General features: G+C 34.9%; 1 protein-coding gene across 1 annotated transcript in view; it reads right to left on the minus strand.

Moving 5' to 3' along the window:
* Window positions 1–12,070, minus strand: part of COL28A1 (collagen type XXVIII alpha 1 chain) — a 130,070-nt gene extending 118,000 nt beyond the window's left edge. Inside the window, exons 1-6 of the mRNA XM_025046936.1 lie at window positions 11,947–12,070; window positions 10,486–11,042; window positions 5,728–5,748; window positions 4,118–4,174; window positions 2,462–2,515; window positions 508–549 (exon numbers count right to left, since the gene is read on the minus strand). Coding sequence (XP_024902704.1) covers window positions 508–549; window positions 2,462–2,515; window positions 4,118–4,174; window positions 5,728–5,748; window positions 10,486–11,042; window positions 11,947–12,070 — 855 coding nt within the window. The remainder of the gene's footprint in view (window positions 1–507; window positions 550–2,461; window positions 2,516–4,117; window positions 4,175–5,727; window positions 5,749–10,485; window positions 11,043–11,946) is intronic.
* Window positions 12,071–13,496: the final 1,426 nt, after the last annotated feature.

Genomic DNA, 13,496 nt, shown 5'->3' on the forward strand with positions numbered 1-13,496 from the left:
ATGCAAAAGTTTTGCATTTTGAAATGCAAATGAAAAAATTTTCTGTAATTATTTCTCAGAAAACCTCAGATAGCATCTAATTTTAGGGATAATAAATCAACTAGAATGATTTTTTTTGGTCTGTAGAATTGGATTCACAAAAACATAATTTAGATTATGTAATTTTATGCTCCCAGAATTTTAATTTATTCCTTATTGGAAAAAAAACGCAAGAAGTGAAATAAAATATTTTTCTCATTTGAGCCTTTCACCAGGCTCAAATTTGGCATCAGGGAATGTTATGTTGTTGACTATTTGTCCCAGCATCACTCCCATTGAGCAGGCAATTTTCTCCTCACATTTCCACTTCTAAGTTTCTATCTGTCTGATTGCCTGTGTGAATCATCACAAGCACGCAGAGATATAAATCATTTTTGCACTTGCACTTCAGGGGTAGACATGATCAATTATAGAATCTTGGCGTCCTGAGATTACTTTCTTAGGAAAGCATTCCAGTTGTATACATACCCCTGGGCCTCTTTCTCCAGGTTCCCCTTTTTGAGCATCACCCTGTAACAAATAAAAAAAAAAACCTCAGAACTCCACAGCCCTGCAGAGAGTCTGATTGCTCAATAAAATATATTATTCAGAATTCCCACATTAATAAATTAATCCAAAGGGGAAAAAAATCCTTGGCCTTTCCGGTTGGCATTTTCACCATGCAATCTAGGGAAGAAAATAGCAGCTCAGATAGCCTTTGCCCTTTGGAGTAAAGCCAGATGTAGAGGCTGCAGGATCCAGGTACGTATTCACAGCTTAGGCTGAGTCTTGCATCCCAGTTTAACAACAGGGCCGTTGTTCTCACATATAGCATTGTACTCACTGGGAGCCAGCTACTCTGGCTTTTCTCCAAGGGGCTTTGGAATGTTTTCCAGAATGTTCTCAAGAGTGATTGCTTGATTTCAGCAAAACTTAGAAAAATATATTATGTGGCACAAAATTACAAGCCAAATAAATGAAATGCGAACATAGATTTATAACAGGTATTTAATAAAACAAGAAGAAGACATGGTGGCATTAATTTGGACTCATATAAGGTGAATGAGTATGGGAGTATGTGTACGTGTGTGTTTGTGTGTGTGGTAAAGCCATCCAAGGAACTTTAAATTCCCAGTCTTTGATAAGTGGGCAATTAGCAAAAATAGTTTTATGCATCTAACTTATTATATTTTTCATTATCTCCCTAAATATATTCTCAGAAATGAATTATTAGGTTAAAATTTTAAATATTCGAATGCCTCTTATGTAGTGCCTAATTGCTTTCCAAAATGTTTATGCCAAGTTACTTTTACAATGAAGAGCAAACTATTTCACCACATAGCTATCACTAATTATTACTATTTTAATATTGCTGTTAACTATTATAAAATTTTTTGAATTTGAAATACAGAAAAAAAGCAAACTATGAAAACTAAAAAATTGCTCCCTTGCCCCCACCAAAACAACCCAATTACTCTAGACTCCAAAGTTTCTACTACAATGTAAATAAATGTATAAATGCTAGTATAAAATGCTAGCATTTTAGTATAAAATGCTAGCATTTTAGTATAAAATGCTACCTCATTGTCTCTATTTAAATTTTATTCATTTTCTTGTGAAATTAAATGTTTGTTCTATTTCTTTATTTACTAGTTTTATTTCCTCTCTTTAAAATTGTTTGCATCCTTTGACCATTAGCGGCTTGATATTTTCTCATCTATTCTATTAAGTCTTTATGTACTATAGAAATAAACCCAATGTTCATTGTATTTGATGCTAACATTTCCCTATATGTTTTCCTCTTTATTATAATTATTTTTTATTATACAAAATTTTGCCTCAAATTTTCCAATAGCTATATCTTCTAATCTGTCCCGTGATTCCTCCAGTCAATCTTGAGCTTGGAAAACCATCATCCCAACATCAATCTGAACACATAATTTAAAAAAATTAATCTAGAATTTTTTTCATGGGTACACAAAGAAAAGAATTAGGGAAATGCTTGAAGATGGTCTGGGAGTGAGAGACAATCTGGTGTTTTGTCTATTACTTTCGTTGGTTAGCTATCCAAGCAGTGGATCAGTAAAAACTCATAAGTGCATATGTCAATCTAATATGGAATATGTCTTAATAATTCATGAAACATTGTGCTAATTAATTTAGGACACCATTATTTAATTACAAGTTTGTATTTATTGAGTCCCAAGGTTTCCAAAAGATTAGACTAAAATGATCAATCATATCCTACTCAGAATTTGTAAATACAAGCTAACACAAACCAGATAGATAATGTAGGAAGTGAATATCCTATATTCTTCAAAGAAATCATCAAGTTTTTGGCATTGACATATACTCAATGCTCTTTGTTTTCTTAATTTTTTATTCTTTAAACATATCTAAAATAAGATACACTAGTTTATAGGGAGGCTGTTTATTCATTTACCGAGTTTCCTTTCGGTCCTCGCTCACCTTTGATACCTGGGTTTCCATGGGTACCCTGAAAGCAAAGGGAGAAAAGATTATATCAAGCAGCTATTCTATTAGTTTACTATATCTTAAAATAATTTCTGATCAGTTTCATCCCATAGAATGAGTGGAGATTGTACAATAATCTTTACCTACCAAGCAGAGAGTCAACTCTATTATCTCCTTTACTACACACCAGGATGGCTGCACTGCCTTCAATAGGCAGATTGTCTAGATTTGCTCAACAGAAGATAGTCTCTCTTTCCTTGATATCCAAGGGACAAACTCAAAAGACAGACGAAGAGAGTTTAAATCCTATTCCAGAAAGGTACTTTATATTCCTATTCTCAAGCCATCAAAAAGCTCACTTGTCTGAAAACTTGGTTTGGGGGCATCCAATAAATTTTAAATAACATAGTTCTATGGCTATCTTTATTAAAACATGGTACAATCTCCTCTAACAGTATTGATTGACTAAACTTGTCAAATTAGCTCAGCGATTGCAAGTTTTCTTACTATTCATTCTAAAACATAATTGAATGCCACAAATAAGCCTTCGTCAGTAATTCCTTGGTATAATAAGTATAAACGAAGACTTTATAGGAAGGGAAGTTTAAACCTTTGCTTTGGCTAAAGTCAGCTTCTCCTGGCTGCCACACTATCATGTAATGTATCTAACTTTATATTTTGAAGAAAAAAAGACTAACACGCACCCGCATTTTCTAATGCTTTGATTGATAGGAAGATTGGAAAAAATATAGGCTTTGGACTTAAGTCTCAGGTAAAATATGCCAAAGTCTAAGAAGTTCACAGTATACATTTCCCTCCCCACCAATCAAACACAAGCTTTAGTTTAAAATTTTTATACATACATTTTTGTGAAATATCTCTACTGGGCTTCTGAGCACTAAGGTTTGGAATCACATGCATAAATAGAATACTGAATGAGCAGCATGGATGCTTCCTGATGATCTGGTGTTAGAGAAAGATTCGGCATCATGATGTCATTTCATATGCCTCTCCAGTACAGACATGGCACCTACCAGACTTAGGCCAGCCTATAAAGAAAACACTCGTTTTTGGATTATTTTATTAAGTATTGAATCATCACAGTAAATCCTGCCATTTACCTTTGGTTATTTCATGTCACAGGATTCACTCTAATTTCCAAGGCTTCTCAGCCAGAGATTCCTCTGCTCAAGGCCACACGGCATTGTTCTTGGATACATGTAAAGACACAGTTACCGTCAGGAGAGGTCTGTGTCACTTATTTCTAGGTGCAGTGAATGAAGCTTTGCCTAAAGCACTGAGGATCAACATTGAGAAATTCCGGCCCCAATTGTCACTTAAGAAGTGCTGCTGAAAAATTCTTTGTGGGAACAACTTCATCCTTTTAAATCAAGTTTGCCCTTGGTTCAGGTCAGTGAAATCCCAGGCTTATCTCTAAGGACAGAATGTACTCCCCTTAAGGAATAAAAGAAAGAGCATTTCCTTTTTTTGCTGCTATTTGCGTACGACTGCTTTTTAAGGACACAAAATAGCTCTGGAGTTTTCAAATTTTCAAGTGTGAGTAGAGCAGTCATTGCTAGGACTTCCTGAGTTGACCGTAAGTTCAAAGGAGAAATATACTCACAGGAGGCCCTGGATCACCTGGATCTCCCTTCTCACATTCACAAATCTTGCGTTCACACTGAATCAATAATGAAATACAATATTAACACATAGTGAAAGACAGCATTTCAAATTTTATTCAGTACTGTACTGAATGGAATACTTCCTTGAAGAAATTTTACCTTGTAAATTTATGGAGATTTTACTCTCTCTATTAAATTCTTCTAGGAAAACTCAGATCTAGTGAGAGCCAGCTAATAAAATATTATTAAATATTGCCATATTTATATATTAAATATTAAATATACCTCACATCATATATATATACATATGTATATATATATATATATGACATCTAGTTGCTAGTTAAAGGTGTATCAAAGTGCAATAATACACAAATATCAAATACTCCTTTACTCAACAAATTTGAATTATAACATATTTTATCAACTCTAAGATGTACATTTTCCTTATTTTAATGTCTGAAATCAGAGTGAAAATAGTACATGTACTATTTTCTGTACATGTACTCCAAAACTTATAGAATGAAATGGAAGAAATCTCCAGGGACACTCCTGGAACACTCTTAGGAAATGCCGTAGCCCCAGTGCTTTTGATGGCACAGAGGCCGGTATTTTATAGAAAAACAAGTACATCAATGACTCAGACAAAAAAGTGCTTCAGAGAATTTATTTAGACTCTGTGAAGAAAGTTTAGAAATAACCAATTTAGTTCGCTTGTATTTCCTTTTATATGTATGTACAAAAGCGATATGAGATTTAAAAAATCTATATCCAAGTAAATCTCAGAGGACTCTTTACATAAATATGAAATGAAAAATTGTAATTGATAAGAAGGCACTGTATCATAGTTTAATCAGCAGAGTTTTTTCCTGTCTTAATGCCACATAAAATAATGGTGTATCTGACCATGTATAAGTCAGTGAAATGTTGTGCTCTACAAGGTTTGGTTGTCTCCTATTATTTCACACAATACTACTTGTAAATTTTCTGATGTTAAATAAACAATTTATCCAACTAAGTTCAGATGTTCCAAATTCTTCGTGCAAAGAAATGCATGTTCAGTACAGGAGTCTTCAGCAAGCTGGTGGTCATCTGTTGTACTAAGTATGGTCCAACCCAACCCATATTGGCCAGCTTCCTTTGCCACTTGATCTGGTTGCAATCAACCATCAGGAAGAATAAGCTTAAAGTCTATCAGCAGGCAGCAGTAAGGGGCAACTCTGAGCTCTGTCTTTTAGCCAGAAGTACTCTGCCTAACCCTGGTTAACAGTAGGCACACCTCCCAAAGTGGAGGACCCCACCCCCAGGAGCTGGTGTTAGAGACATGTTGAGAATAAAGGAAGTCATATTAAAGTAAGCAGAAGTTATGCCATTTAGTTATCATTAATTTCTAAAATCAGTCTTTGAAATCACATTAAATTTTCTCCAACCTGCAGTAGATATGGTAGCCTAAAAGAAATTAGATGGCTGCCTAGAAATAAAGTGGCTCTTTTTAAAAATAGTTAGGCATTTTTATTTAGTCACATCTTATCCTCTAATGTGAATTATGCTGATTTGATAACACTAGCTTTTGGAGTAATTCATAGTAATCAAGGCACGTGCTACTTACCTTCTTTTCAAATAAGGTATCCTAGGAGGGAAAAAAGAATGAAACATTAACTCAATTCATGGTTCTGCTTTCAACTTCTTATTAGTTTTAATTATTCCCTATGGGATATGCAATTTTCAAGAAGAATAGCAATTCAGCCTTTTTAACCTTGTAAAAGCAATAAAGCCTACCGGCCAACGAAGAAATACTCTGAACCATGTAGTAATAGACATGAAGGGCGCTACATTAAAAGTTATTCTGTTTTCTAGGAACTTTATTCTTTTGCATCCTATGCTTATCTTTTATTTCTTTTATCAGCTCTATAATCTTCATAATTTTGCTACAAACTTAATTAGAATGAGAAATGTCTTACTTTTACTTACGAAGACTTAGGCAGAATACATAATTGTGTATTTTTCTCTTCATTCGTTTGAGGGCATTAAAATATTAATTTTAGGGTCATAACTTCATGAATAGTAATGAACCTTAGAAGTAATCGGCTCAAACCTCTCATTTTAGAATAAGGAAACTTAAGTCCTCAGTGCTGTGACTTGTCCAAGGTCACACGCTTGGATTGAGCCACCTGACCAAGTTCAGTGCTACTTCATTCTTATTCACACAGAAATGAATTAGCCAGAATATTTTTCTTTTAGGTGAGGCAACCCGTGATTGACTTCACAGACTGCAAGGATCTTGTCAGCTTACAATCCATTATTTTTTATTTTTTTATGCCTACAGCATCTGGTCTTTCTAGGTGGTCTCCCATCCAAGTACTAACCAGGCCTGCCCCTGCTTAGCTTCTGAGATCAGACGGGTCGTGCTTGTTCAGGGTGGCATGGCTGTAGACCAGAATATTTTTCAAACCACTTTAAATTCCTAATTTTAGAGAAATTCACAATCTGGTTTCTGTCCAACACCTAGGCCTCGCTACCTTACTACAGTTCACTGGGTATTATTTAACAAATGTGCTGAAGTCAGACGCTGGAAAAAAATTAACCTATGTTTATAGATAGAATTATTGGTTTCTTACAGTAGACATTATGTGTCAAATTAATACCTTATGACTGAATCCGAAGGGGTAACTTACATATGACAAAATAGAAAATGAAAATAAAGAGCACTAGAATATTTGTTGCAAGATATTAAAAATGAAGGATGTAAGCAGGAAGTTAAGTCAAATTGTACCTTTATGGAGGACTTCATGTCTCTTTAGGTTTGTTTTTACTTTATCTTTATTTCCATACAAACTAATAACATAGAGGGAAGATGTAACAAAATGCTTTAAGTAGCTCAATTTAATGGGAGGGAAAATTAGGCTGGGAATTAAGTGTCATCCAGAGTTTTCATTCTCTTTCCACCATTAACTACTCATGTTGCTTTGGGCAAGTCATATAATCCTTCCAGGTCATTTTCCATGTATATAAAATGAGAACATTTGACCACATATTCTTGGGAACTGTAAAACTCTGTTCATAGGCCCTATGTACAAAATTTAAGATTTCACCTGTGGTCCTCTTTTCCCCCTTCCTTCACCCCTTTTCACTCCTTTTCACCCCTTTTAAGTTAACAGCCAGTGTAAATCCAGGCTGAAAGCAGATGAGATACTTGTATCTTTAAGAACTACCAGGTCGTGTGGAGAAATGGGAACTCGGATATACTGACAGTCTCAGTGTAAAATGGCATTACCCTTCTCCAGAATATTTGGCTGTACCTAGAAAATTAAAGATGTGCATGCTTTATCTTTAGGCTGCCCAGGAAAAGTCCTTGTCTCTCTACCTGGTATGCTGACAACCCTTCCAGACATACCCTAGGGAAATTCTTGTACATTTCAGCATTCATTATTTTTAATAGTGAACACTGGAAATGATTAAAATATCCATCGATAATGGAATGGATTAACAAATGAAAAACTATTTAGCAGCTAAAGTAAATGTATTAGATCTACATGTTTCAACATAGAAAAATTTCCAAAAATATTGAGTAAAACAACAATATGATCCAAATTATGAAAATATTTAAAACACATGCCAGAAGCTTGGTTTCCTCTGGGAGGGAGAGAGAGAAAAGAAATTTGAAAGGAATTCAAGAGAGACAATAAAACAACTAATAATACAAGTCAAACTGTAATTTTTGAGAACAACTAAAGACACAAAGAAAAATTCAAAATTTTGTCACTATACAATCTTTTTATAATAAGCAATATCTTTATCAATTTTAAATTCATGAATTTAGCTGCTATTCTGTCTGATGTGTAATTTTACACTTTTTTAGCTCTTCCTTTGAAAATTCAATTTCTGCTTTGCCATATTTCTCTTTAAAAATACATGCCATGAGGATTAAAACCGTAACACAACTAATTATTTTTGGACTTTATTTGATTTTGTTTTTGTTGAAATTTGTATTTCTATGGAAACAAAAAATGGATCCAAAACTGCACAATAGATAAGATTGTTTCATACAATGAACAAAGCTCCATCCCTAAGGGCACTTATAGTCTATAAGCCCTAGTGACAGAAAACGGCACACAGCAAGCTGCGTGGGATGGATATTCCTAGATTGAGAGGAACAACAAGATATTTTCTTAGAATAGGTGGGTTTTCTGGATAATTTTAAAGAGAGGAATGCAAAGGACTGACTCATTGATGGAATGTTGTCTATATGTCAAAGTGTATGAGGAAAAAAGTCATAGACTATTGTGGACAATAGGACAAAGGAAGCAGCAAGGAGGGACAATTATTTAAGAGTAGACAGCAGGGGCCGCGTGGATAGAGCTAGATGTTCTTTCATGGGGTTCTTTCATGATACTTCCCACTAGAGATGCCAAAGAATGTGCAATGATTCCTTGATTTGTCTTGGCTCCTGCAAAATCTATTCATGGTGCATACTCATGTCCATGAATTCAACTAAAGTCTATTCTGTCATAAAAAGGAATAAAATTATACCTAATTAACTTATTTTTTAATGTCAAGTACAAAATTATTTCAAAATAAAAAAATTAAAAAATTAAACTAATGATGTAATAGAAATAGATTAGATGAGGAATTTTACCAAAGGTCTGATGAAAAGTCAAGTTTTGCCTCCTAGACAGTGGCAATTTGAAACACTGGCATATCTTTCTTTGAAGACCCTAATAAGCCCTTTGGATACTGGAAGTGTTTGGTAAGCTGCATCTCCTTCTAAGAAGTGGCTATTCACAGACCTTCCGTCTGAACAAACAAGCTGAAATTACAGGATGCTAAGGAAGAGCAGAAGCATTGGGACACTTGGTCATTTTTTGGTTTCCCCAGAAACAAACAAAACAGTCTTGCTTCGAGTCTACTGCCAAAAGCCTGTGTTCTCAGTTGGGCAGGAGCTCTTGGTGAGGGTGTGTCCAGGAGTATGAACCTTCTGAGCTTACACATCTGGCCAAACAAGGAGCTGCCTGTCTTATATCTTCTACAGTCAGTAATAGGAAAGTTATAGTCACAACCCCAGGGTTCTCTCCTGCACATGCTGGAAACTTCTGTTTTAAGTTCAATGGTGAAGATTCCTTAGGCAGAGCTAGGCAGTTAGCCAGGCACACTGCATGGTTCCCTTTCATGCAAAAGAGATGCTCAGAGTGAGCATTCGCCACAAGCTACCATTTGCCTTTTCAGCATGACTTTACAGGATTAAGCATGCTGACTTTGGGGTCTTTGCCTTGCCTTAAATTTTCAACTATGGAATAATGATTATAACAGTACCTACATCACAACCTTGTCATAAACATCTAATAAAATAAAATATACATAAAGTGTTCAGAACAATGCATAATAGAGAGAGCACTTAAGAAATGATAACTATTATTTAGATAAGAAAAACTCAGTGTTTCATGCTGAAAACAACTGAGTAAAAAAAAAATAATAAGAGTAATGTTGGGGAAAAGATTGAGGAAAGGGAGAAGGGGCAAAACAACACTGAAATGGAGCCTGAGGTTTTTCCCAACAATTAGAAAACAACAATATGGAATGTTCAGTTCCTAAAGGACAGATTTGTCTTGCCCTTTTCTCAAGAAATCAAAGAAAATCAATATTACTTTTTTAAAAAATCAATTTTACCACTTAATAAATCAAACACTTTTTCTCTAGTTCTCTTTTTGAGAAATATTGTGAAAAGGGGTTTCGTTTTGATTGCTTTGCCTTCTGTTTTCCCAAGCAGTGAGGAAAGGCACTCACACACAGCGAAGAAACCAAGAAAGAAAAGCATTGATACAGTTAATCGGACCAGTCAAGTGGGACTCATTGATCTGATGGGAGAAACTGCATGTCGGAGGTTGTTTTACATCGAATGCCCTTGTTAACACCTAAGAAACAAGGAGATCATTTTTTAAAAATTGGAAGTCTATGAACTTTGCTTGAGTATAATATGGCAATAAGTGAGACTAAGTCAAACAGTATTTCTGCACGTGTGGAATGGGAAGAGACCAACTTAGCAGACCACAAGTTGACCACCAATTGAATACAAGTCAGCAGTTTCAATGATCCCAGGATGTGTAAACAGAAGTTTGAGTTGTATTATCGGACATTAATTCTTCCCATGTCCTCAGCATTGGCTAGCAATAAAGTTAGGACTGCACTTCTAGAGAATAAGCCTGGTACTTCCCCAGTTTATCTAATGTAAATGATCAAGGAAGTGGAGGGAGACTTCAGAAAGATTCTTCTTTACATTTCCAAGGGAGATTGTTTTTCTTTAATCTTTTGGACCTAGTATCTATCCTTACAGAATTCGTAACCAAGATATCAATATTATAATGATACCTACCAGGCGATCCTGAATTTTATCTACAAGGGCTGGATCACTCAACAGTAGAATGGGTTCGCTGGATGAATCCCCAGATATCAAACGAAGTTTGGCTTCATTGACTACAGTAGAAAGTCCAATGGTGATAAATAATATTCCTGAAGTTCTGGCATCTTCAGAAATACTTTGAACATCTGGGTTCTTTGGATGGTCAATGCCATCAGTCATCAGCAAAGCCACTTTCACACTGTCTTTACGCCCTTCTCTCTTAAGTAGCCTCGTGGCATTGGAGATGGCATAATAAGAGAAAGTACCTTGCCCGATGAAATTCATAGACTTGACCCTCTGTTTAAAAGTCTGTAGATCCTTCCAAGAAGAGAAAGGTGGATTGATTTGGACAGAACTGCTAAACTGAAGGGCTGCCAGTTTGATGTCATATTTCAAGGAGTGAATCGGGGTCAATTGGAAAACCTTGTCACTCAGGTTAGCCACAAAATCTTTCTGTTTATCGAAGAAAACAATTTTAGAGCTTTCAGAGCTGTCCACAATGAAGACAAAATCTATGAAGCAAGTAGAGTCTGAAATAGAACAAATTGGTTAGGCAAAATACTTGTCTCTACTCATGAAACAATTTTGTATAAGAAAAGCCTTGAGGTGATATATTGTGTATTGTTTGTTTCTGGGAGAAGAGAGAAGTGAAAAAGAGAGGCACCTTATAGACAGGGCTGAAGGTGTAAAGAACTAAACCTCTTTCCAAGTCTATAAGTTCTTTTCCTCTTGTAAAATTATGCAAACCAAAGCAGTACTAAACAAAATACCATATACTCTGAGCATCTTACCAAAGTAAAATCTGCTTAAAATGAGAGGAAAAGAGTGCATCATAGTTTAAAAAATCAACAAACATTGGGCAAAATTGTCTTGAAGTAAATGACACTCTACCTATTTATTAGGTTTGTGTCATATTGGTAAGACCCTATCTTGTTTTGGTGTTTTGTGTTTTTGTTTTTGTTTTTTTTTTTTAACTTTTTGAAAGGAAGGGAGAAAATGACTATACACATCACATCATAGTAACAATAAGGGAGAAAGAAACTTAAAAGCAGAGAATTTAGTATTGAATCTTAAGTCTGTATTTTACTAGTTAATTTGCTTTTTGCCTTGAGTGTGCCACTTAACCTCTCTGGGTCTCAATTTCTTCGTCTATAATATGAATGTGGCAATCTCTGTTATGCCTATTTGATAAAGTTACTGTGAAGCTTAAATGAGGTACTAAATGTGCAAATGCTCTAAAAACTGATATTTCTATAAGTATGCTCTGTAAATAGATAATGTATATTATTAGCATAATCATATCAAAGTAGAATGTCACATATATTCATACACATATGGTTTGCTATTAACATCAAATGCTATTTGGAAAAATTCATCATAGTGCTTTAACAGGCAAAAACTAATCATTAAAAACAAAAACAAAATATTTTTTACCCTGAAGATCATTTTTTCTTGCAAGTAAATTGGACTTTGATCCTTTCTTTCTTTGTCCATATATTGTTTGACTCATAAAAGCTGGCAAAAGCAGGAGATAAAAGACAAAATGTCTGTTCCACATTATGGTAGATGGTGAAAAATCATCTGCCTGTAGTACCTTTAATAGAAAAATCAGTTATAAATACTTTAATAAAATATAGCGTTTGCTATTTTTAATTTCAAGGCAGCAGAATTTAAAACTGGCATGTTGTTGAAGAAAAGAGTTTTCATTCATATTTATAGAAAAATATCCACATTGAGATTTTAAAAGTTTCTAATCCAAATAAATCATGGCACTACAATAAAACATTTATTGGCGAATATTTCTATAAATCAAAGAATTACATCTAAATAGTCTATTTTTATTTTGAAAACTGCCTCCGCCAGAATTGCGAACTGGACCACAACTGCATAGCCAATGAATCAAAAGAATATGAGAAGGGAGCTTCCAGTCAAGATGGTGGAGTAGGTCTATATCTGGATGTAAGGGTGAAAATGTATTTGTTGGAAATACATGTTTATATAAAGACCCAATTGCTCCTCTGGAGCATATATGTTCAAGATTGATTAATTTGTAGAATAAACTGATTATTATAGTCATTACATTAAAAAATTATATGAAAGCAAAAATCATAGATTTGCTAAGCAGTACTGTTCTTGTGTTAGCTAGAAGAACTAATGGACAGAAAGAGGATTTGAAATCAGGAAGCATACTTTGTAAACAGCCCTGTGAAAATGTTTTTCTAGGTAGATTAACAAAGAAAACTCCAATCCTGTATCAAATCTTCAGCCATCTTCATCATTCAATATGCCCAGCTATATACCAAATGACTTTTAAATTCACAGCTTCCTCGGTAAGAAAAGACTAATGTGTGGCTAACTCAAGCATACCTGAGAATCGGAACAAGAATTGAACCAATGATCTGCATGGTTTGGAAATACTTGCTTGCTTAAACTATAACTTCAGAAGTTCTAGAAACAGGATTACGTTTTTGTTGTTGTTGTTGTTGTTGTTGTTTGGCACCTTGCCTTTAGGGAATGAGAACAGGGAAATCATGGGCATGATTTTTCCAGGCTCTGAGTAGAGAGTGGAAATATATGCAAAAGCAGCGAGGAATGAGATGGGTGACTGATTTCTTTCATACATGCCAGATGGAGAAACCCCAAAGGGAAGCAAAGCTGTTGGGTTGGAGATGAACCAATGGATGGCTCCACGCCACAGTCTGCTCCTCAAATAGCATCATCTAGCTGAAAGTTTGTTAAGCTGACTTTGTATCAGTATAGCCAAGCATCTCTGCTAGCAAGTGCAAGTACAATTGACCAATTTTGTCAGCTGCTCTTCAGACCAGGTATGCTAAGATGTGAAAACAGCTGTGTGTTAAAAGAAAAAATAAGAATTGTGCTAAGGAAATAGAATATATGGAGGACATTCAGGTTCCTCTGGATGTAATCCCCTTGCTAACACCGAGGAGAATACAAAACATGTTCAAGTTTAATTCTGAAGATTG

This window comes from Pteropus alecto, unplaced genomic scaffold, assembly GCF_000325575.1.
Source record: "Pteropus alecto unplaced genomic scaffold, ASM32557v1 scaffold21, whole genome shotgun sequence".
NCBI lineage: Eukaryota > Metazoa > Chordata > Mammalia > Chiroptera > Pteropodidae > Pteropus > Pteropus alecto.